Consider the following 25,295-nt stretch of genomic DNA (forward strand, 5'->3'; position numbering starts at 1 on the left):
TTTTTCTATCAGTCTATGGACCCTTCCACACAGCCATATAACCCAAAATATCAAGGCAGATCATCCACAATATCTGCTTTGAATTGGGTTATCTTAAGTCCACACTGCCATATAGTCCAGTTCAATATGGATTTATACAGCTGTGTGGAAGGGGCCTGAATATCAGTTAGCAGCACACCCACTGGGAGACAGGAATAATATAAGATTATGAAATAAAAACTAAAATTTTGGAATATTTGGAAATAAAACAGGCATGGGCCCTCCAGGTATTTTGGACTTCAACTCCTATGATTCCTCACAGTCTCAGGCCCCTTCTCAGGAAAGGGCCTGAGACTGTGAGGGGGAAAGGGAAAAGGAAAGGGCCTGAGACTGTGAGGAATCATGGGAGTTGAAGTCCAAAACACCAGGAGGGAGGCCCCAAGTTGGCCCATGTCTAGGATAAAGGCACTCCATGCACCGAGAAACATTGAGCCATGGCAGTTAAAGAGGAGCCAGGTTGTTTGAAATCTACAGCGTAGATGCACCCGAGGAAGAGGCCTTTACGTTCCTATACTTTGAAATGGGGGTGGAGCGGGAGTCTTTATTCGCCGGAACCAATCGTCCTGCCTCTTGTTTCCTCGCACACTCCCTCCTTTCCCGGAAGTGCCGCCACAAGCGCGGGGAAAGGCGGCGCACCCGGCTGGGAAGGGCGCTGGAGGGCCTTTCCGTGGCCTGCTCCACGACTGGTGGGGCCTGCTGATCCCGGGTGCCGCCTGGCTCAGCTTCGCCATGTGGAAGCAGCTCGGTCGCTCTCGACTCGCCTTCTCTGGGGCTCCAGCAGGTCAGTGAAATGGGAGGGGGGCATTTAAAGGGCCAGCGTACCCTTTATATGACACCCCTCCCCTTTGCTTTCAAGTATTTGTCTTTCTTGTCGTACAGGTTGGATGTCCCTTATCCGAAATATCTGTGGACGATTGTGGAATTCCGGATAAGAGACGTCCAGCCTGCACCACTTTGCTTCATACTTCCCTCTCTGAAGCCCTCTTGGCTTCGGGTTTCAGGGAATGCAAGCCACAGCGGGTTAAACCGCTGAGCTGCTGAACTTGCTGACCGAAAGTTCTGGCGGTTTGAATCCGAGGAGTGAGCTCCTGCTGTTAGCCCCAGCTTCTGCCAACCTAGCAATTCGAAAACATGCAAATGTAAATTACAGAAGAAGATGGCATCCCCTTCTTTCCAATAAGATGACTAGATCAGCAGCTGAATCTTACTTGGACATTGGCAACTGGGTAGGTCTTCCATTATGTCTAAAGACTACACTTTGGTCTTATGAGTATAGAACAGAGGTTCTCATACTGTGCTCCATGAAGCCCAGGGGCTCCACAAGTGATAGTCAGAGGCTCCATATCAATAAGTGAGTAGATCAGTAAGTACCACTCCAGTGGGAAGGTAACAGCGCACCATGCAGTCATGTCGGCCAAATGACCTTGGAGGTGTCTATAGACAACGCCGGCTCTTGGGCTTAGACATGGAGATGAGCACCAACCCCCAGAGTCAGACACTAGATTTAACGTCAGGGGAAACCTTTACCTTTAGAAGTCCCTGAGTTCCATACACTCGACTTACAAATGACTCACAGTTTAGAACCCGGATGAAGCAACAGGAAGTGAGAGAAATCTACCCCTTGGAAGGGAAATCCACTCCTGGAAGAGTCATCATGGGGAAAAAGTGTCCCCACAGAAGCTTTCTCACCAATCCTTGTTTGAATGTGTTTTCTAACATTTTCACGGTCGGAATGACTGGGTTGCTGTGAGTTTTCTGGGCTGTATGGCCATGTTCCAGAAGCATTATCTCCCGATTTTTCACCCACATCTATAGCAGGCATCCTCAGAGGTTGTGAAGTCTGTTGGAAAACTATGAAAGGGGGGTTTATATATCTCTGGAATGTCCAGGGTGGGAGAAAGAACTCTTGTTTGTTTGAGGCAAGTGTGTTTCAATTTTTCTTAGTGGGTCTGTAGAAAATCCAACAAATGCTACGCTCAGCAGAGGACAAGAGGGATCCTCTAACCTCTGCAGGAGTCTACCATATATCATACAGCTGTGGACAAGTGTACATAGAGACCACCAAATGCAGCATTGCCCAAACACGAATCAAGGAACATGAAAGGCACTGCAGACTAACTCAACCAGAGAAGTCGGGCAGAGCAGAGCACTTGATGGACCAACCTGGACACAGTATATTATTTGAAAATACTGAAATGCTGGACCACTCTTAACCACCATGTCAGACTACACAGAGAAGCTATTGAAATCCATAAGCATGTGGACAATTTCCACAGAAAGGAGGAAACCATGAAAATGAACAAAATCTGGCTACCGGTATTGAAAAACTTAAAAATCAAGACAGTAAATAAAGAACAACACTCTGAAAACAGGGGAATTCCAGACACGAAACAATCAGGGCCAGCTAACACCCCCCAACAGAGGATTCCCTCAGGCAGGAAACAGCTAGGCATTGAATTTGCAAGGCCATTCAATGCTAATCAAGGTGATCAATTGCAACATTCACACTTGCCTCAAAACATAAGAGTTATTTCTCCCAACCAGGACTTTCCACAGATATATAAACCCAATTTTCCTAGTTTCCAACAGATCTCACAACCTCTGAGGATGCCTGCCATAGATGTGAGTGAAACGTCAGGAGAGAATGCTTCTGAAACATGGCACTACAGCCCGGAAAACTCAGCAAACCAATCCTTGTTTTTCAAAATCCAATTATTCCAGAGTGCGGTGAAATCTTCTGAACAGGTGCACAGACAGAAAAACAAACACAACAGGGGTGTTAACCCCTATGCTATCCAAAACACACACACATATATAATAACTAGCTGTGCCCGGCCACGCGTTGCTGTGGCGAAGAATGGTGGTATGGGAAATAAAGTATTGAGGAATTGGTGGTAGTTAAGGTCAAGGGTAAACGTTTTCCCCTGACGTTAAGTCCAGTCATGTCTGATTCTGGGGGTTGGTGCTCATCTCCATTTCTAAGCCGAAGAGCCGTCGTTGTCTGTAGACTCCTCCAAGGTCATGTGGGATGACTGCATGGAGCGGCGTTACCTTCCTACCGGAGCAGTACCTATTGATGCACTCACATTTACATGTTTTTGAACTTCTGGGTTGGCAGAAGCTGGGGCTAACAGTGGGGGCTCTGTCAGTTCCCCCAATTCAAACCTGCGGCCTTTCGGTCCAGAAGTTCAGCAGCTCAGCGCTTTTAACATGCTGTGCCATCAGGGGACATTATTTCCTAAAGGTTGTGAAAATACAATATTTCTGATTGTTTTTTTTTGTCTGTTGGAGGCAAGTATGAATGCTGCAATTAGGAAAAATGATTAGGATGTAATGGCCTTGCAGATTTAAAGCCTAGCTGTTTCCTCCCTGAGTGATTTTTTTGTTGGGAGGTGTTAGCTGGCCCTGATTGTTTCCTGTCTGGAATTACCTTGTTTTCAGAGTGGTGTTGTTTGCGATATTTTATATGCTTCTACTGTCTGTGGCCCTGAGAAAACAGAGGATTGGCCAGACTTTGATTATGGGAATCCTTTGTTGGGAGGTGTTAGCTGGCCCTGATTGTTTTCTGTGTGGAATTCCCCTATTTTCAGAGTGTTGTTCTTTATTTAGTGTTCTGATTTTAGAGATTGTATTGTTCTGTTTTATTATACCACATTAATTTTTATATATTCTGATTTTAGTGTTTTTGAATACTTGGAGCCAGATTGTATTCATTTTCACGGTTGACCGCAACACAATAATAATAATAATAATAATAATAATAATAATAATAATAATAATAGTAAGGATAGTAATGATAGTAATAATAATGGCTTTGGTAATACATAGTGCTTCACTGCCTTCTCAGCTTCCTTTCTGGAAGAATCCTTTCTTGGGAGGTGTTAGCTGGCCCTGATTGTTTCCTTTGTGGAATTTCTAATTTCCTTGCTTTATTTACTTTCTTTATTTCTTTATTTCTTTATTACTGTCCTGGTTTTAGAGATTATATTGTTCTGCATTATTCTATCCTAGAAATTATTTCATATCAAAGTAGAATCTCACTTATCCAACATTCGCTTATACAATGTTCTGGATTATCCAACACAGTCTGCCTTTTCATAATCAATGTTTTTGTAGTCAGTGTTTCAAATTCATTGTGATATTTTACTGGTAAATTTGTAAATACAGTACAGTAGAGTCTCACTTATCCAACATAAGTGGGCTGGCAAAATGTTGGATAACCGAATATGTTGGATAATAAGGAGGCGTTAGGGAAAAGCCTATTAAATATCAAATTAGGTTATGATTTTACAAATGAAACACCAAAACATCATGTTAGACAACAAATTTGGCAGAAAAAGTAGTTCAATACGCAGTAATGCTATGTAGTAATTACTGTATTTATGAATTTAGCACCAAAATATCACGATATATTGAAAACATTGACTACAAAAATGCGTTGGATAATCCAGAACGTTGGATAAGCGAGTGTTGGATAAGTGAGACTCTACTGTAATTACTACATAGCATTACTGCGCATGGAACTACCTTTTCTGTCAAATTTGTTGTATAATATGATGTTTTGGTGCTTAATTTGTATAACGATTACCTAATTTGATGTTTAATCAGCTTTTCCTGAATCCCTTCTTATTATCCAATATATTTACTTATCCTGCCGGCCTGTTTATGTTGGATAAGTGAGAGTCTACTGTATATTGATCATCTTATATTATCTGCTTAGAACTGGATTATATGAGGCCCCTTCTTCACAGTTGTATAAAATGCACACTGAAGTGGATTATATGGCAGTGTGGAGTCAAGATAATCCAGTGCAAAGCAGATAATATAAGATTATAAATGGGTTATATAGCTGTGTGGAAGAACCTTGAGTCTACACTGCCATATAATCCAGTGCAAATTAGATAATCTGTGGAAGAAGCCTAAGTGAGGCCTAAATCTGCCTGTCCCCTAACTGAAACCTGGCTGTCCCTTGGTTGCTAGGCAACGAAGTGGGCAGAGATTAGCCCTCTAAACTGGCAGCAATTGGATAAAAACAATTATTGCTCTCCCTCTAATTAGGACTTTATTTTTCTTTTCTTTTTGTTGTATCAACCTAGAGGCGTGGATGATGGGTTGTGTTGTCAAATTTCGAGGTTGGGGGGCCTGTAGTTTTGTTGTTTTGTCCACTGCCCTGATGCCATCACTCTTTTATATATATAGATGTACCTGTTTCAACTTAAGAACAAACCTACAAAACCTATCTTGTCTGTAACCTGGGGGCTGCTTGTAGTCATGCGGTAAAGAGTGAGAAGCAGTGTCTATAGCAGGCATGTGCAAACTCAATGCTTGATGTAAAGCATGCTTACATTTCTATGTATTAACAGCGGTGATTCAGAAATCCTTTATTCTTCTGCAAGTTCCCATGTAATTGGGCAACAACAGTCATCATCGTATCTATCCTTAATTTCCGTTAGTTGCTGAAGGTAGACTTCAGTTGTTTGTGGAAAGAAAAGTTATTTTTTGTCCTGTGAGTGTCAAGGACAGAACGCCACCAGATAAGATTCGACACAGTTTATTAAAGTTACAGAACCAAAAATGCCCGTAAAAGACAAAGGGCAAGGCAAACACTGGCCTTCGAAGTAAAAAGGAACTAAAAAACGTTCAAAAGATAAACCGGATTAAACTGGAGTTTAATCCGGGTTAAACCAAAAATGCTTACTTCAGCCTGGGACTATAAACAAACAGAAGCTGGTAAACAAAGGTTCAAAGAAACACAAATAACTGGCAGCAGATACTTCTCTGCAACCAAAAGCTGTGATTGAGTAACTAAGAAGTTACTCCTCCGAGCAGCAAACAATCTCCGAGTTCAAACACATCAATCAGGGGCAGCAACGGTCAGCGAGGTCCCAATCCGGTCCGAAGGTCGTAAGCCAGGTACAGATGTTTGTAGTTCACCAGTTCCAACGATAGCCACAGGAAGGATAGTCCGAGGTCGTAGTCAGTCAGCCAGTCAATCAGTCAGTCAGTCCAGAGTAGGCAATTAGCGTCTGTCAAAAAGACGACGGAGGTCCAAGCTATTAAGGTTAAACACAGGTTGCACAACAAAAGCCCACACAGTTCCTCCCGCCGTCCATGCCCAGTGTCCTTGGCAACTTACGTATTCAGCAAACGAATCACACCCGTCTTCAGGAAATTCCCAACCAGAGCCCAAGCGTTCGTCCAGATTACCTTGCCCAACGCAATTAGCCCTGGATTCTAAACCCCATTTTATGCCAGTTTACAACTCCTCATCGCTATCAGCTGTTACCCTAATTCCAGGTGTCTCATCATCATCCTCATCAGAGCTGAAACACCTTTGACTACGCCCCACAGCATCCCCAGCTGTGGATCCCGTTCCATCCCTCCAGCTTGTCCACGGGTCTAATCCTGAAGGTCCCCAATCGCCTTCCATACTAGTATTGCCGGTGGCACCCAAATCCTCCCTCACACGAGTCCATTCCATGTCATCCTCCTCTGAGCTAATCATCTCTTCCTCCATTCTCTCGGTAAAACCCTCAAAGGAGTCCTCGTCAGATGGTTCTGCAAATAAGTCCCGCAGCCGCTTCCTTTCTCGCTCTTACGACCACGTCTCCCAGTATCGGAGCCATAAGGCTCAACCATAACACTATCCCCTCTCACAAAGGCCTCCTCCTCCAAAGGTGGAGACACAGCAGTGATTTCTTCAGCTACAGCACCACGGCGCCCAGAAGTATCTAACTTCAACAAAGAACGGTGAAAGACAGGATGAACCTTGAAAGAAGAAGGCAAACGCAAACGAAATGCCACAGAAGAAATTTTTTTTACAATAGGGAAAGGCCCCAAATACCGTGGCGCAAACTTTCCCCCAGCCTGTTTTATATACTTAGAGGATAACCAAACCAAATCCCCTTCCTCCAACTCTTCCCCTGCTTGTCTATGACGGTCGGCTTGAGTCTTTTGCGCTGCCTTAGCTTCTAATAGCAACCGACGAGCAACATCATGCAAAGCAGCCATTTCAGAGGAACGGTACACCGGGTCAGAGGAAACCACATTGGTTGACGGCGCCACCCCTCCCCGCGGATGAAAGCCATAAGTTAGCTCAAATGGTGTGTGTTGACTAGACGTATGTACAGTGTTGTTATAGGCGAACTCAGCCACCGACAGCCATTTTACCCAAGCAGTTGGTTGTTCAAGACAGAAACAACGTAAATACTGCTCCAACAACCCATTAACTCTTTCAGATTGACCATCCGTTTGTGGATGAAAAGCTGAGGAGACGTTCAATTTGGTTCCCAAACACTCATGGAAATGTCTCCAAAAGCGTGACACAAATTGCGGAGCTCTGTCAGAAATAATAACCTCAGGAGCTCCATGTAAACGGAAAATATGTTTGGTAAATAGTAAAGCCAATGTAGGAGCTGCTGGAATTGTCGAACATGGTATAAAATGAGCCATTTTAGAAAATAAATCCACCACCACCCAAATACATGTATAACCCCCAGACCTAGGCAAATCAGAAATGAAATCCATGGAAATAATCTGCCATGGTCTCTCAGGAACAGGCAAGGACGATAACAAACCCCTAGGGCGCCCGACAGGCGTCTTACTCTGCTGACAAACGGCGCAGCTATCACAAAAGCGGATAATGTCCTGTCGCATTTTTGGCCACCAATAGTTTCTGGTAATGAGTTGTACGGTCTTAAACCTGCCAAAATGCCCAGCCATGGGTTCGTCATGATGTGCCCTAATAACCTCCAACCTGAGTGCACCCACCGGTACATAAACCTGTCCATTGCGTACCAATACCCCCTCCTGGTCTTGTAAATGAGGCAACATAGTACGATTCCCTACTGACAGTAGCATGAGTTGCTCTTGAGTCCAGTTATCATCTTTCTGAGCCTCTAGGACAGGGGTCCCCAAACTAAGGCCCGCCGGAGCCATTTATCCGGCCCGCGGCAGCTTTCCTCCCTTTCCTGCATTGTCCCGCTCCCTGCACAAGCCTTGGAGACTTGCCTTTCCGCCTTCCCGGCCACTTTTCTGCTCTATGAGCCTTTGAGCCTCACCTGGCTCCCCACTCTCCCTGCATAAGCTGTGGAGGAGCCTTGCCTTTTACTGCTGATCAAAAGGTATTTTAATTATTATTTAATTAATTATTAATTACTAAGGTGTGTTTCCTCCAGGTTTAGCAATACCTTGATCAGCAATATACTCCGGATTTCTCCCTGGGCTAGAGACCTGAGTGAGGGAGAGTTTCTTTCCCCACTCAGACTTCCAGTCCTGGGAGAAATCTGGAGTATATTGCTATTCTTGATTAGCAATATACTCCGGATTTCTCCCTGGGTTGGAGGCCTGAGTGAGGGAGAGTTTCTTTCCCCACTCAGACTTCCAGTCCTGGGAGAAATCTGGAGTATATTGCTATTCTTGATTAGCAATATACTCCGGATTTCTCCCTGGGTTGGAGGCCTGAGTGAGGGAGAGTTTCTTTCCCCACTCAGGCTTCCAGTCCTGGGAGAAATCTGGAGTATATTGCTATTCTTGATTAGCAATATACTCCGGATTTCTCCCTGGGTTGGAGGCCTGAGTGAGGGAGAGTTTCTTTCCCCACTCAGGCTTCCAGTCCTGGGAGAAATCTGGAGTATATTGCTATTCTTGATTAGCAATATACTCCGAATTTCTCCCTGGGTTGGAGGCCTGAGTGAGGGAGAGTTTCTTTCCCCACTCAGACTTCCAGTCCTGGGAGAAATCTGGAGTATATTGCTATTCTTGATTAGCAATATACTCCGGATTTCTCCCTGGGTTGCAGGCCTGAGTGAGGGAGAGTTTCTTTCCCCACTCAGACTTCCAGTCCTGGGAGAAATCTGGAGTATATTGCTATTCTTGATTAGCAATATACTCCGGATTTCTCCCTGGGTTGGAGGCCTGAGTGAGGGAGAGTTTCTTTCCCCACTCAGATGTCCAGTCCAGGAGGAAATCTGGAGTATATTGCTATTCTTGATTAGCAATATACTCCGGATTTCTCCCTGGGCTGGAGGCCTGAGTGAGGGAGAGTTTCTTTCCCCACTCAGATGTCCAGTCCAGGAGGAAATCTGGAGTATATTGCTATTCTTGATTAGCAATATACTCCGGATTTCTCCCTGGGCTGGAGGCCTGAGTGAGGGAGAGTTTCTTTCCCCACTCAGGCTTCCAGTCCTGGGAGAAATCTGGAGTATATTGCTATTTCTGATTAGCAATATACTCCGGATTTCTCCCTGGGTTGGAGGCCTGAGTGAGGGAGAGTTTCTTTCCCCACTCAGACTTCCAGTCCAGGGAGAAATCTGGAGTATATTGCTATTCTTGATTAGCAATATACTCCGGATTTTTCCCTGGGCTGGAGGCCTGAGTGAGGGAGAGTTTCTTTCCCCACTCAGACTTCCAGTCCTGGGAGAAATCTGGAGTATATTGCTATTCTTGATTAGCAGTATACTCCGGATTTCTCCCTGGGTTGGAGGCCTGAGTGAGGGAGAGTTTCTTTCCCCACTCAGACTTCCAGTCCTGGGAGAAATCTGGAGTATATTGCTATTTCTGATTAGCAAAATACTCCGGATTTTTCCCTAGGCTGGAGGCCTGAGTGAGGGAGAGTTTCTTTCCCCACTCAGGCTTCCAGTCCAGGGAGAAATCTGGAGTATATTGCTATTTCTGATTAGCAATATACTCCGGATTTTTCCCTAGGCTGGAGGCCTGAGTGAGGGAGAGTTTCTTTCCCCACTCAGGCTTCCAGTCCAGGGAGAAATCTGGAGTATATTGCTATTTCTGATTAGCAATATACTCCGGATTTTTCCCTGGGCTGGAGGCCTGAGTGAGGGAGAGTTTCTTTCCCCACTCAGACTTCCAGTCCTGGGAGAAATCTGGAGTATATTGCTATTTCTGATTAGCAATATACTCCGGATTTCTCCCTGGGTTGGAGGCCTGAGTGAGGGAGAGTTTCTTTCCCCACTCAGACTTCCAGTCCAGGAAGAAATCTGGAGTATATTGCTATTCTTGATTAGCAATATACTCCGGATTTTTCCCTGGGCTGGAGGCCTGAGTGAGGGAGAGATTCTTTCCCCACTCAGAATTCCAGTCCTGGGAGAAATCTGGAGTACATTGCTATTCTTGATTAGCAATATACTCCGGATTTCTCCCTGGGCTGGAGGCCTTAGTGAGGGAGAGTTTCTTTCCCCACTCAGGCTTCCAGTCCTGGGAGAAATCTGGAGTATATTGCTATTTCGGATTTCTCCCTGGGCTGGAGGCCTTAGTGGGGCCTCTCCATTATTATTATTATTATTATTATTATTATTATTATTATTATTATTATTATTATTATTATTATTATTATTATTAACATTGAGGATGGGTGGCCATCTGTCAGGTGTGCTTTGCTGTACTTTTGGTGCACAAAGGCAGAAGGGGGTTGGACTAAATGGCCCAAGGGTCTCTTCCAACCCTCTCCATTATTTTATTATTATTAGTAACATTGAGGATGGGTGGCCATCTGTCAGGGGTGCTTTGCTGTGCTTTTGGTGCACAAAGGCAGAAGGGGGTTGGACTAAATGGCCCAAGGGTCTCTTCCAACCCTCTCCATTATTTTATTATTATTAGTAACATTGAGTCTGGGTGGCCATCTGTCAGGGGTGCTTTGCTGTGCTTTTGGTGCACAAAGGCAGAAGGGGGTTGGACGAAATGGCCCAAGGGTCTCTTCCAACCGTCTCCATTGTTTTATTATTATTATTAACATTGAGTCTGGGTGGCCATCTGTCAGGGGTGCTTTGCTGTGCTTTTGGTGCACAAAGGCAGAAGGGGGTTGGACTAAATGGCCCAAGGGTCTCTTCCAACCCTCTCCATTATTTTATTATTATTAGTAACATTGAGTCTGGGTGGCCATCTGTCAGGGGTGCTTTGCTGTGCTTTTGGTGCACAAAGGCAGAAGGGGGTTGGACTAAATGGCCCAAGGGTCTCTTCCAACCCTCTCCATTGTTTTATTATTATTATTAACATTGAGTCTGGGTGGCCATCTGTCAGGGGTGCTTTGCTGTGCTTTTGGTGCACAAAGGCAGAAGGGGGTTGGACTAAATGGCCCAAGGGTCTCTTCCAACCCTCTCCATTATTTTATTATTAGTAGTAACATTGAGTCTGGGTGGCCATCTGTCAGGGGTGCTTTGCTGTGCTTTTGGTGCACAAAGGCAGAAGGGGGTTGGACTAAATGGCCCAAGGGTCTCTTCCAACCCTCTCCATTGTTTTATTATTATTATTAACATTGAGTCTGGGTGGCCATCTGTCAGGGGTTCCTTGCTGTGCTTTTGGTGCACAAAGGCAGAAGGGGGTTGGACTAAATGGCCCAAGGGTCTCTTCCAACCCTCTCCATTATTTTATTATTATTAGTAACATTGAGTCTGGGTGGCCATCTGTCAGGGGTGCTTTGCTGTGCTTTTGGTGCACAAAGGCAGAAGGGGGTTGGACTAAATGGCCCAAGGGTCTCTTCCAACCCTCTCCATTGTTTTATTATTATTATTAACATTGAGTCTGGGTGGCCATCTGTCAGGGGTTCCTTGCTGTGCTTTTGGTGCAGAAAGGCAGAAAGGGGTTGGACTAAATGGCCCAAGGGTTTCTTCCAACCCTCTTTTTATTATTATTATTATTATTATTATTATTATTATTATTATTATTATTATTATTAACATTGAGGCTGTATTTGTTTCTTTTTTTAACCTCAAAATAAAATATGTGCCATGTGCATAGGCATTTGTTCATAGTTTTTTTTAAAAAAACTATAGTCCGGCCCTCCAACGGTCTGAGGGACTGTTAACTGGCCCCCCGTTTAAAAAGTTTGGGGACCCCTGCTCTAGGATTTGAGCATGTAACCCAGCCCCATTTTCCACCACACATAAAGAGGCAGTAGGCAAAATTGTCTGGCACACTGTCTGCTCACTGGTTTTAAACTCAGGCTTGCGAGATAATGCATCTGCCCGCAAGTTTACCTTCCCTTCCACAAACTGAACTTTAAAATTAAACCTAGAGAAAAACAAAGCCCATCGAATCTGACGTTGATTCAATTTCTTAGCCGTTTGTAAATGTTCCAAATTCTTGTGGTCAGATCTGACCACAATTTGATGCCGTGCGCCCTCTAACCAGTGCCGCCACACCTCAAAAGCCACCTTGATAGCCAACAATTCCTTTTCCCATATGGTATAATTTTGTTCAAAAGGTGTTAGTTGCCGAGAATAAAATCTACAGGGACGCAAAGTCCCTGATGAATCCCTTTGAGATAATACAGCCCCCAATGCATAACTAGAAGCGTCTGCTTCTACTATGAACGGCTTGTCCACATCTGGATGGATTAGTATATTGTCTGCCTGAAAGCTAGACTTCAACTGCAAAAACGCATCGTGAGCCTCCCGTCCCCACACAAACGGTTGTTTCTTACGCAAGAGTTGCGTTAAAGGTACCGTGAGTTTGGCAAAGTTTGGGATAAACTCTCGGTAATAGTTAGCAAATCCCAAGAATCGCTGTACATCTTTCTTAGTCTTAAGTTCTTGCCACGAGTTGACTGCGTCAACTTTATGCGGATCCATTTTGAGTTCCTTTCCCGAAACTACATGTCCCAGGAACTCAACTTCAGGCACATGGAAAACACATTTGGAAGCCTTAGCAAAAAGCCCATTACCCCGTAGACGGTGTAGTACCTGCTTAACATGCTGCTGGTGTTCCCTTTCATCCTTAGAGAAAATTAATATATCGTCCAAATAAACCACTACAAATTGATCAATTAAGTCTCTAAATACATCGTTTATGAATCTTTGGAAGACCGCAGCCGCATTACAAAGTCCGAAAGGCATTACACGGAACTCGTGGCATCCGAAACACGTGTTAAATGCCGTCTTCCATTCATCACCTTCCCTTATTCTAATCAGGTTATACGCCCCCCGCAGGTCAAGCTTGGTAAAGATCTTAGCCCCTTGCACTCTCGATAGCAATTCCGAAATCAAAGGTAGCGGATACCTATCACGAATGGTGTGCTTGTTAAGAACCCGGTAATCACAGACTAACCTGAGCTCTCCTGTCTTTTTAGCTACAAAGAACACAGGTGCAGCAGTTGGAGAGCTAGACGGGCGAATAAATCCTTTAGCTAGGTTCTCGTCAAGGAATTCCCTCAAAGCCTGTCTTTCTGGTACTGTTAAAGCGTACAATCTTCCTGCTGGCAACTTTGCGCCTTCTACTAGTCTAATGGCACAATCGTATGGTCTATGAGGCGGCAACTTATCCGCTTCCTTCTTACAAAACACGTCTTGAAATTCCCTATATTCAGCAGGCACTCCCTCCATATCAAGCTGAGAAGGATTTAGAGCAAAACATTCCTGCCTCTTAAAAGCTATAGTACGCTTCACCCAATCCACTTGAGGATTTACTAAAGTTAACCAGTCCATTCCCAAGATTACATTGTATCTTGGTAACCGTGTAATGTCCCACACAAACTTTCCCGTTACTCCTTGTACCTCCCACGTTATTTCTGAGGTCTCACGATTTACCACCCCAGACTCCAGTAGTTTCCCATCCGCTCCTTCCACCCATATATCGCATGCTTTACGTACTATAGGAAGTCCATGCTTCCTTGCAAATCCAATATCCACATATGAGACCGTAGCCCCTGAGTCCAGCAGTGCCAGAGTAGAAGCAAGTTCTTTTCCCCCAACAGATAAAGAAATGGGTACAAAGACATGTTTCTTCCCCTCAAGTGACTGCTTTAGAAGCCCTAATGCGTTGGACTCACGTCGCACTAGGGCTGGCCTTTTCCCGAAAGCTGAGAAGGTTTAACATTACAATTCCTGGCAAAATGCCCAGCATTCCCGCAATACAAACACAATCCCAATTGTCTCCTACGATCTTTTTCTGCCATAGACAGCTTTCTAAACACCCCGAGTTCCATAGGTTCCTCCCCCTTTGTCACAGGTGCCCTAGGCGCAGACACAGATGGCACATACATTGCTCTAGACTGTTTGCGGGACTCGAACCGGGCGTCCAAACGCAACACTTTAGCTACCAAAGCGTCCCAGTTTTCTGCCGGCTCTAAGCATGCCAATTCATCCTGGAGGTAGTCATTTAAGCCAGCAATAAACAAAAGCATAAATGCGTTCTCCCCCCAGTCTAATTGATGACGATAAGAGTTAAACTTATTTAAATAATCCAAAACAGACCCCTTTCCCTGTTTTAACCGATAAAGAGCCCAGCTAGCATTTTCCATACGGAGGGGATCCCCAAAAGTGTCAGTTAGTAATTTTTTGAAATCATTTAAATTGTCCTTGACTGGGTCATTTCCCAAAATCAAATTAGTGGCCCATTGTCCCGCAGGACCGGTCAATAAACTCAAAATAAATGCCACCTTGCTGGTGTCCGTAGGAAAAGCTTGTGCACTAATCTGGGAAAAATAGAGTTCAATTTGTGCCAAAAAAGTAGGCAGTTTGTTTCGAGACCCATCGAAACGTTCGGGAGTCATAACATGTCCTTTAGCTGGCTGTGCTGCTTGTGCAGCGTAAAATGCAGCCTGCAGCTGGTCAAAACGAGCCTTGAGCTCCTCCATCGTCTTCTTGACGTAATTACCTAACTAGAAAACTTTCTTTTCTGGCGTTGGGCAATCTGTCAAGGACAGAACGCCACCAGATAAGATTCAACACAGTTTATTAAAGTTACAGAACCAAAAATGCCCGTAAAAGACAAAGGGCAAGGCAAACACTGGCCTTCAAAGTAAAAAGGAACTAAAAAACGTTCAAAAGATAAACCGGATTAAACTGGAGTTTAATCCGGGTTAAACCAAAAATGCTTACTTCAGCCTGGGACTATAAACAAACAGAAGCTGGTAAACAAAGGTTCAAAGAAACACAAATAACTGGCAGCAGATACTTCTCTGCAACCAAAAGCTGTGATTGAGTAACTAAGAAGTTACTCCTCCGAGCAGCAAACAATCTCCGAGTTCAAACACATCAATCAGGGGCAGCAGCGGTCAGCGAGGTCCCAATCCGGTCCGAAGGTCATAAGCCAGGTACAGATGTTTGTAGTTCACCAGTTCCAACGATAGCCACAGGAAGGATAGTCCGAGGTCGTAGTCAGTCAGTCAGCCAGTCAATCAGTCAGTCAGTCCAGAGTAGGCAATTAGCGTCCGTCAAAAAGACGACGGAGGTCCAAGCTATTAAGATTAAACACAGGTTGCACAACAAAAGCCCACACAGTTCCTCCCGCCGTCCATGCCCAGTGTCCTTGGCAACTTACGTATTCAGCAAACGAATCACACCCGTCTTCAGGAAATTCCCAACCAGAGCCCAAGCGTTCGTCCAGATTACCTTGCCCAACGCAATTAGCCCTGGATTCTAAACCCCATTTTATGCCAGTTTACAACTCCTCATCGCTATCAGCTGTTACCCTAATTCCAGGTGTCTCATCATCATCATCCTCATCAGAGCTGAAACACCTTTGACTACGCCCCACAGCATCCCCAGCTGTGGATCCCGTTCCATCCCTCCAGCTTGTCCACGGGTCTAATCCTGAAGGTCCCCAATCGCCTTCCATACTAGTATTGCCGGTGGCACCCAAATCCTCCCTCACACGAGTCCATTCCATGTCATCCTCCTCTGAGCTAACCATCTCTTCCTCCATTCTCTCGGTAAAACCCTCAAAGGAGTCCTCGTCAGATGGTTCTGCAAATAAGTCCCGCAGCCGCTTCCTTTCTCGCTCTTACGACCACGTCTCCCAGTATCGGAGCCATAAGGCTCAACCATAACAGTGAGCATCCTGTTCCTTATCTTTTAGATATTCCTTGGCAGTCTGCATTTCTCAGCATGTTTTTAGAACAAAAGCTTCCAAAGATATAAAAGCAGTATTCCCTCTTGCAGGCAGCTCCTCTTCCAAATGTAGAAAGCTATGACTTTATCATAAATTGGTACATTAGAGAGACTGTGTCCTTGTCAGTGATTTTGTGCTGGTTCACTTTTTTGCTTGGCATTAACTTCACACATTTTATCTTCCTTATATTTCTTTTTAGATTCTAGTGGAAGCAAAATTCTCACTGCTGGTTTGAAGAAATTTGTCCTTCCTCCAGATTACAGTGGTATGTTGAGAAACAATGCTTATGTGGGCATAAAAATGAGTTTTCTTTATTAAAAATGAGGATGGGATGAATTATACTAATTTTAATGGTATTCAGCTATAAGTTCTATACCCAGTTACTGGGAGTGAAACTCTTATTAAATTAAGTGATACTTAACAGGCATGGGCAAATGTGTGCCCTCTGGGTGTTTTGGACTTCAACTCCCACAATTCCCACAATCCCAGGAATTGTGGGAGTTGAAGTCCAAAACACCCGAAGGGCATACGTTTGCCCATGCCTGATACTTATTTCTAAGTAGATGTAAATATGTTTGTCCTGTGAATTAAAATTAGCCATAATCAAATTCTAGAGAAAACATGGTTTATTCTAAAAGTAAGATTGTTTTCAATAGAAAGATGTTCTCAGGTCAGTTTCCTTTATCCAAATAACTCTTCTTCAGCACCAAATTTTAAACCAGTTCATGCTCTTCCTATCAGCTTTTTTCAGTGGACAGTAAAATACACATAAAATCAGAAATACAATGGCATACTTATACATGTTATTCACATGTGTAAGGTAGGGTATAGGTAATTATTCTGCAGGGCTCCATTTGTTATTGGACTGCAACTCCCAGCAGCCCTAGTCAGCAAGCCATTGGAAAAAGTTCTAAATGTTTCAGTTCAATAAGATCTGAAGGGCTTCAGAATCCTTACTGCTAAGTTAGGAAGTGATGATTCATTGAAGTCTGTGAGAAATCGGCTTTCAAATTAGGGCCAGTTCATATTGCCTTCATCAGATGTGTAGACATGTGCATAAATGCACAAACCCTTAGTCTCTGATTGCCCTAAGAATGAAGCAAGGTCAAATAGACATTTCTTAAGAATACTTCAAAGTACTCTCTTTTCTCTGTGACATACTGGAGGAAGCTGCTTTTACCACTTGCTCTTAGATTCTAGTATCCTTTGCCACCAGCCTCTAGATCAGTGGTTCTCGACCTGTTGGTCCCCAGGTGTTTTGGCCCACAACTCTCAGAAATCCCAGCCAGTTTACCAGCTGTTAGGATTTCTGGGAGTTGAAGGCCAAAACATCTGGGGACCCACAGGTTGGGAACCACTGCTCTAGATCATAAATGGTCAAGTTTGGCCTTGTAGATATTTTTGTACTGCAACTCCTATGATCCTTCACTATTGGCTACGTTAGCCAAGGTCATGGCTGCAGCCTGCAACCTCTGGAGAGCCACTTACCATTTTTATTTAATTAACATATTGATGGTATCTGCTCCCCTCTCTAAAAGCTTTCTTCAGAGAATAAATCTCTACACAGAAACTGAAAGGATAGACGAGCAGTATTCAGGCAGGAACCAATAAGTGAAGTATTCTGTAGCTGGAGATGTGATATTTTACGTAATCCAGAGTTTTCCTTAATTATTAGCCCAAATGTAAGTATTGAGTTATCATCACCTAACAAAACCATATGAAATTTATGGGGTCACCAAAAGTCAACAGACTTTAAGTGGTTTCAGAACCATCCAGTAATACTTCTATATGTTTGATATTAGACCTGCTGTTCTGGGAAGGAGACTGTTTTTAAATAGCATTAAATAATTCCATTCCTCCTAGGTATCACCATTCCTGAGAAACCCAAACTGAAATTTGTTGAGAAAGTTCCAACTGTGCCCAAAGTTAGGCGAGAGTTCAAGAATTTACATGATATCCGTGGTCCATCAACAGAAGCCACAGAATTCACCGAAGGACAATATGGTATCCTGGTGAGTGTAAAGATCCATCTTTCTTGTGGCTTTTCAGTGATGTTGAATAAAATTATACTGTGGTGTTAGAAAAGGGCGGGGCAGATTAAAAGATGTTTCCTTGTGGCTTCAGCAGGTTTGTTCAAGTGTAACATCTTTCCTTACATTGACTACAAATAATATATTTTCCTCTCCTTTCTGCAGGCTATGGGTGGTGGATACCTCCGTTGGGGCCACTTTGAAATGATGCGCCTAACTATCAACAGGCACCTAAATCCCAAGACAATGTTTGCTGTTTGGAGAGTCCCACCTCCTTACAAGCCCATCACCCGGAAAGGGCTAGGACAGCGGATGGGTGGCGGCAAAGGTGCAATAGATCACTATGTGACAGCAGTGAGAGCGGGTCGTTTCATAGTGGAAGTCGGAGGGCACTGCGAATATGAGGAGGTGAAGCGCTTTCTAATTCAGGTGGCGAAGAAATTGCCCTTTCCAGCCCAAGTTGTCAGCAAGCAATCCCTACAAGAGATGCACGAGAAAGAGGAGGAGAGGCGACGCAACAACCAGAATCCATGGACGTTTGAACGCATTGCCATGGCCAACATGCTGGGGATAAGGAAATACCTGAGTCCCTATGACTTGCAACAGAAGGGCCGTTACTGGGGGAAATTCTTTCTTCCTGATAGAGTATAAGTGGGGTTGTATGAATCCAACATACTGTATCAGAACAGAATTTTACTCTTTGATTGGAAACATTCTACAACATGTTCTGTATCCTTCCCTCCCTGGTTTCTGTTAATAATGGGTGGCCTATAACACTGAGCTTGCCAATTATGCTAATAAGAAGGGTAAAGTTGAAATTACCTGTATCTGGGTTAAATAAACCTGGCCCACTTTTTATAAGTACACTTGTGCATTCTAGTGATTGCCATTTAGATCGCAGTGCCTTAGATCAGAGCTGTAATTTTGTAGTTCATCTAGAATCTTGGAAACAGAATTTTAGTTTAGAAGTTGAATGCCTAGATCCTGTGATGTTGGCCTTTTTGGTTTTCTTTTTTCTGCAGCTTATTTTAAAGTATCAGTTTTTAAAGTGATTATTGCACAAGGTATATATATGCAGCCTTGATTTGTCTGCAGTGCTTAACTTCAGTGCATTAATATTAAAATTCAATATGTACCTAAGTCTCACTTGATACCCAATGGGCTAGCACAGCAGCAGTATGTAGAAAGAGTGGATCATTTGGGAGTAGTATAGGTTTACATCGGTTCTTGTAAAACTGCCTTGAATACCATCTTTTGGAGGAAGGCAGCAGAAAAGGAGTAAGAAGGTTATAACTTGAAAGGAGCTTAATTCATTCTTTTGTGCAGCACTGGGAACAAACCCTGAGCTTCATGTCAATTCCTGCTACAAATAATGATTCATGTACTACAGTATTGGAACAGTTTCTTACTTTACTTAATCTAGTACTACTGACACCAATTCAGTCAAGTGTACTCTTTATTCAGGAAAATTCCTTTAACACCCATGCCTTCTCAATACTAGCGAAGTAGCTTACATGAGCCACAATTTAAAGCTTCCAATAAGCTTTTCTTCAACAAAAATACCTTATTCCCATTTCACACACTAGTGGCTGGGACTTTTGAATTTTTACAAGGAATGACAGGTCATCATGCAGTTGCAGAGATCCCCCTTCCTCTGCCAGGTGATAATTATTTTTACAGGGAAAACAGTATCAGGGTTTTCCCTAGCTGGAGAAGGAGCTAATGGAAATGCCACAGGGCAGGAAACACATACACTTGAATAAATACAGCTTAGGTTGTTAAAGTACGTGACAAGTTCTCTTGCCCAGGACACTGGTTATACAGTATACATAAAAATATAATGCGGGACCTATATAATAAGTTATACATATCAATACAACTGTGACAAATTAGACAAAGAATCTTGGTAGAATAGGCCCATGGATCCACTAGAGGTGCCTGCAGACACAGCCTGAAGAATTCTTTGTCATACATTGGAAAAATAGAGTTGGCATACATGCATTTATGTGTGTGTGTTTATGTATATGTATACAAACACACACAGACCAGAAGAATGACGGGGGCTTATGTAGCAACATTAGTCAACAGCTGAGGAGACTCTGGGATGATCAATCTCTCCATACACAACTCCATAAATAAACCTTTGGAGATATTAAGAAGAGCTTCTATTAAAAATAATTTTTCCTTTGACATATTTTAAGCAAGAAGAGAAAGCATGGCTAGGGAAAACACCCTAAAATCGTGGGCGAACAAGTGATTGTGATCTTCTAACTATCTTTAGAGGAGTTACACAATAAACCATTAAGAGCTCTCCCCAAATGTTTCCATTTCACTGCAGGGGTTACTACTGGGCAGAAGGAGTCCGCACAACTGAAGGCCAAGGTCAATTTGAGATTTCTAAGGAACGAATAAAAACAATTTGGCCAAAGAAAGAAGCTAGGAACAAGGCCCCGGTGCTCCAGTAATCTTCACATTTGCTCTTGTATACTCCATTCCAGTATTCTAAGCTTGGGCCTTGTTCTGGCTTTTCCTCTTTTTACCCCAGGTGCCTGGTATTTAGCTAAAATGTTCCAAAAGGTGATGATATGTCCATAAAATGAGGAAGCACTGCAGACGGTAGGACCTGGGGAGGCATGAAAGAAAAAAGCCATCTTGCAGATCCGTTCTGAAAGGAAAGACAAAGTAAAGTAGTGAGACGGTAACAAATGGAAAGCGATAAACAATAGCAGACAACATAGATGAAACTACACAGACATTGTCTTTAAACAACTGTTAACCTCTCAACTTATTCTCATTCTGATTTTCTGTAAATTTCAACTTGTGGATCTTCTGTTCTCACCCTACTGGATTGCAAAGGCTTATTTATTCCTAGGTTGACATCTTTTTTTCCACTTAATCCTTTTCAACTCTGATGGCAGCATGATTTGTTCTTGTGTAGTCTGTCTGGTGAGACATTCTGCAGCAGCACTGTTAGATCTATACTAGTCCAATTGGAAAATTGTACAACAGAAGGCAATGTACTGATATGGGTGATTGCAATTACTCCAATTAACAATGAGATCCTCTTTCTATTGGCAACTCACCTGAGGCAAGTGGCGAGGGACAGGGATGGGTGCTCAGGTAAAGAAGCTCCCAATAGTAGAGGCCAGGATGATGGCAAGAATGATGCAGCATATCATGATCATGATCTTCTTCTGCTCAGTGAAAGTAAAAATTAAAAGCAAATATACCCAGACTTACTTAAGCAAAACGGGGCTGGTGAGAGGGAAAAAGGGATGGGGCTTTTGCAGGTAATGGGAACACGTTGTAGACTAGAAGCTTGGGATCTAATCTACAAGAATGAGGGAATTATGGGTTCTTCTTTCACAGGTATAGATGATACCAAAATATTCTAGAAAGAACCTGTCTCCTCCATTTTTTAGTTTTACATAATAGCAAAGCACTATTTTGGTTCCTGAAGAGTTCTTGACAATTTATGAAGAAAGCATGCCAGAGATACTAGCATCAGAACAATGACATATGTGGAGTTTGTTTCCAAAAAATGTTTAGGTGGCAATACATTGTTGGCTAGGAGTAGAATATGATGGACGATCAAAATTATCAGAATGTAGCAAATCACTTCAATTGCATTTTCAAGCAAAAGAATACATATCCTCAGCTTTTTTCCCCCCGATTCCTGTAAAATTTGTCCAGATGGATTTGGTAAAGTTTCAAAACAATCTCCACATATGCAAGCCCCCATTAAAATATAACCGTATCCAAAGAGATATGGGAGAAAGGATTCCAGTGCTGTTTTGTGCTCTAAATGTGCTTACACAGAACTCAATCCATTTATGTTTGTACCAGTAATGTTCTCCCCTCCACCACATAGGCTGCAGGGATGTCACAAAGTATACACAGAAGCATTATGTTTGGACTACAATGCTCTCAGTTCTAAGTGTTAGACATCACCCAGAACTTGGGTATTGTAGTCCAAAAATAATGTTTCTCACACCAAGACTAATAGCACAATGAAATACAGAAGCCCAAACAATACAGGCACAGTTGCTTGTACTGCCAACGTCCAGTCCAGAGGTTCACCATGCATGCCACATATTTATGTTTAAATAAATTCATTTATTTTTACATTTTAAAAACAAAAAGCATTGCTGGAACCTAATATGCTGTTGTCCAGATAAAGCAGATGGCCCTTAAGGCTGGTCATTCCAAACAAAGCCTCAACCACCACCCTGCAAGTTTCAGACATCAAAGCCTAGAGGAAAGGACATCTGGAGAGACATCCTCCTAGCTCCGTCTGTGCGCTCACTGTTGAGGGCAATACAAACGCTTCTTACAAAGGAAAACAGGAATATTTACAGCATCAAAATGGCACAATGTGGGTGTGAATGGTGTATTGTGTGAAATAGGTGCATCAAGAAGGATGTGCTAGTGACCAAGAAGGCGGGGGGTCATCTTTCCCAGAAAATAAATCCTTAAATTCCAATCAAAGTGTTGTTACCTCACATAGGTGAGATCAGCTAAGGTTATCTTTCCAGCCAATAATCTGGGTAAATCTAAAATAATTTTGGGTGCATCTGCCCTTAAAAATATCAATATAAATATTACTACCATGACTAAACCCTGAGATAAGACTTCCATGCAGTGAATTTACTGGGCCCTCTTAACACTATACAATTATAGAGCTGTACTTCCACTTTAATTACCATGTCTGCATGCCGTGGAATCATAGAATTTATAGCTTGAGGTATAACCTCTCAATCTGATAATTCTAAATAATCCTCCCTAAACCAAATCTCAGCATGGAACCATGGCAGTTGAAGTGGAATCATCATGTTGTAATTGTATATATGACAAGACTGAAGAGAAAAATCTGGCACTTGCTCTTAAACTACAGCTAAGCTTGGTCAAACCTGTTTCTTCACACAAGGACCTCACATGATATTCTAGCCAATTTTACATATCACAAAAATACACAAACGAGCCCTCTTGCTACCATGAATGATAGCTGTGTAGGACAAGGTCCAGCTGAAAGCAAAGCAGCAACAGGACCAAAGAGTTTACAAGTAGTAGTAATAATAACAACCAAGTTACTCATAGAAAGAAATTTAAGACTCATTATTTGGAAACAAAGCTCAAAGGGATTTTTATCATTAGAATATAAAAATTGCAACACTTAACAGAAGATAAAATTATGTTTCAACCAGATTTTTATCCAACAAGGTTTTATCTGCTTGGAATTGAGATGTCAGGAGGGCATATTTCTCAGTTGTCCTTCCTTATTGCTTGATAACCAGCTTTTCCCTGTTCTGTAACCAAGTTGCCGGATTGCAAACAGCTATTATGGGCAGGGTGCGTGCAACACGTCTTTTCAAAGGAGGTAGAAACCCACAGTAAAAAAAAAACCAAACAAAAACATCTCAAAACAAACAACGCCTTTGATTAATCATAATCCTTATGTCATCGACAAATGCAAACAATGTAATTACATAACTAAGGAGTGAAAACACACAATCATGTTTTTACTCACTCCAGTAAAATTAAATGTTCAATTAGGAAATAATCGCATCCACACAGAAATTGAATTGCATTCAAAACAAGTGAAGTGAGCTATCAAATTTCCAGGCAACACAACACATAACTCTAAAGAGTGTCTTCAGCTATGGGCATCTTATGACAGCTTTCCCTTTCCTCAAAGACCAGTTCTAAGTGCCCAAAGTATGGAATCTCTATTGTGAGGCACAAAGCTGAAACAAAAAAAAGGAATATAAAGAGTTCAGATCTGGAGGATTTCGATACTAATGCAACTGTGACCATGATCTTGGCATTTTCATGTTGGGAGTGTATTGGATCCTCAAATGATCACTCTCCTTGAGATGGCTGGATTCAAACTTTGTGTAAATATCTTGCTGTATTAGGTATTCAGCATAGTTCCTTACCCTAACTTCTTTTTAGGCTCTTTGTGAGCAAGATGTGCTGAAGGAGTACCAGTGTGAGAAGAGAAGCAACTTGCAAGCAACGTAGGGTTTGAAAAATCTGCTCCATCCTTCAAAGGCCAGCCAGCATATAAAACAGGATGGCGGCTTGGAATTATGTGGCAGGTTCCACTTTGGCTCCTACCCAATAATATTAAACATTTTTGTAAGTAACAATGTCTGGCATTTCCTTGACATCATGGTTCAAAATGAAAAAGGCACCACTGAAAACAAGGCAGTGAGGTAGGTTTGTAACTCCACAGTTCCCTTTAAGGTTCATTCAACTGTACAGTAGAACGTTTCAGAAGGCTGTAGACTTCAACACAGGAAATGCTTCATTTGGAGGCACCAAGTGTAGTGGGAAAGGAAGGGATGGATAGGGAACAGATTTGATAGAAGATTCCTCTCTGGAGTGCTATGTAGTCCCTAGACTTGGGGGATTCATCCAGGTAGATGGGATATTCCAGCTACAGAGCTTTATCCAAGGAATGAACCAGAACAACATGTGGCTTTCATAGGAAGCACTGGTGAAAATAAACTCATTCTGCAGGGAACCATTCACACTTAATCCAAGAGGCTGGGCTGGAGGGGAGGCAAGGAAAGGTCACACCACGGTGGAGAGGATCAAGAGGGGAAGTCTTGCTATCAACGCAGGAGAAGCTTGGGAACATCTGGAGGAAAAGGAAAGCAACAAAGTGGGAAAGGTTATTTTTCACACAGAAATGAGGAACCAATTTATTCTAGTTACAAGGATGTACTAAATTGCTATAGAATGGTGGGGGGCAAAGGGGATGTGTTTGGAGGGAAAGACAATAAACTCACATTCTACTTTCCCTATTAAACTGAGTATAGGCATATGGTCTGTGCAGAGGCCAGCAGTGGACAACCTGATGACATTCAGATGTTCTGAATCATTCTTAAAGACTAATGTGAAACTGATGGTCCAAAACATCTTGGTGGTCCCCAGATTTTCTACTTCAACATAAGACAATAAGAGAGATTAAAGGTAGGTGTTTGATGAGCAGCAATGATCCACAATCTGAGGATGGTGCTTAGGGCCAGTCGCCAAGAATACAAAATTTTTACAGAGGGATGTTTAAAATCAACTGCCATTAACCTGTTCCAAGAGTGAGATTAAAGCGGTGGTTCTCAACCTGTAAGTCCCCAGATGTTTTGGCCTTCAACTCCCAGAAATCCTAACAGCAGGTAAACTGGCTAGGACTTCTGGGAGTTGTAAGCCAAAACACCTAGAGACCCACAGGTTGAGAACCACTGAATTAAAATAAAGGTTGGCACAGTGCTTACTCTCAGTTCAATGCATTGCTCCATTCTCATCTTCACATATGGCCTTTTAGCACCACTAGGGAGCCTCCGGTGGCCAAGGGGATAAAAGCCTTGTGACTTGAAGGTT

The 25,295-nt window shown here is 42.9% G+C and overlaps 2 protein-coding genes, 1 long non-coding RNA gene and 1 other non-coding gene across 11 annotated transcripts in view; 2 read left to right on the forward strand and 2 right to left on the reverse strand.

The window, feature by feature from the left end:
* Positions 1-559: 559 nt before the first annotated feature.
* On the forward strand, positions 560-18,776 carry mrpl16 (mitochondrial ribosomal protein L16). Of its 2 annotated transcripts, none has more exons than XM_008110694.3 (4): positions 560-820; positions 16,082-16,147; positions 17,746-17,894; positions 18,078-18,776. In XM_008110694.3, exons 1-4 carry the CDS (start codon positions 769-771, stop codon positions 18,561-18,563), a joined length of 753 nt encoding a protein of 250 aa, XP_008108901.1. In that variant the 5' UTR covers positions 560-768; the 3' UTR covers positions 18,564-18,776. The 2 variants fall into 2 exon arrangements, with proteins under 2 accessions (XP_008108901.1, XP_062823214.1); XM_062967144.1 differs by lacking the exon at positions 560-820 and adding an exon at positions 15,717-15,822.
* mir5390 (microRNA mir-5390) lies at positions 907-995 on the forward strand. Its single transcript, NR_129808.1, has one exon. It is a non-coding gene; the product is annotated as a microRNA mir-5390 (primary transcript).
* Positions 14,708-15,442, reverse strand: LOC134295278 (uncharacterized). The gene is made up of 2 exons (XR_010001801.1): positions 15,313-15,442; positions 14,708-15,229 (listed from the first exon to the last, which is right to left on the reverse strand). It is a non-coding gene; the product is annotated as an uncharacterized LOC134295278 (long non-coding RNA).
* A 574-nt stretch (positions 18,777-19,350) lies between the features above and the next one.
* The window catches only part of stx3 (syntaxin 3), a 52,200-nt gene continuing 46,255 nt past the window's right edge, over positions 19,351-25,295 (reverse strand). For 3 of the 7 annotated variants that reach the window (XM_062967136.1, XM_062967140.1, XM_008110702.3), the window contains one exon: positions 19,351-24,555. In XM_062967136.1, coding sequence (XP_062823206.1) covers positions 24,424-24,555 — 132 coding nt within the window. In that variant the 3' untranslated portion in view covers positions 19,351-24,423. The remainder of the gene's footprint in view (positions 24,556-25,295) is intronic. The other 4 variants (XM_062967139.1, XM_062967138.1, XM_062967142.1 and 1 more) reach the window with 4 other exon arrangements.

This window comes from Anolis carolinensis, chromosome 1, assembly GCF_035594765.1.
Source record: "Anolis carolinensis isolate JA03-04 chromosome 1, rAnoCar3.1.pri, whole genome shotgun sequence".
Classification (NCBI taxonomy): Eukaryota; Metazoa; Chordata; class Lepidosauria; order Squamata; family Dactyloidae; genus Anolis; species Anolis carolinensis.

Excerpts from the sequence above, each read along its gene's own strand:
- mrpl16 (XM_062967144.1), top strand. The coding sequence starts at position 15,732 with ATGGTTCTGCAAATAAGTCCCGCAGCCGCTTCCTTTCTCGCTCTTACG. Across the intron at positions 15,823-16,081 it reads CATAAGGCTCAACCATAACA|ATTCTAGTGGAAGCAAAATT; the intron begins GTGAGCATCCTG and ends ATTTCTTTTTAG. Across the intron at positions 16,148-17,745 it reads CCTTCCTCCAGATTACAGTG|GTATCACCATTCCTGAGAAA; the intron begins GTATGTTGAGAA and ends CATTCCTCCTAG.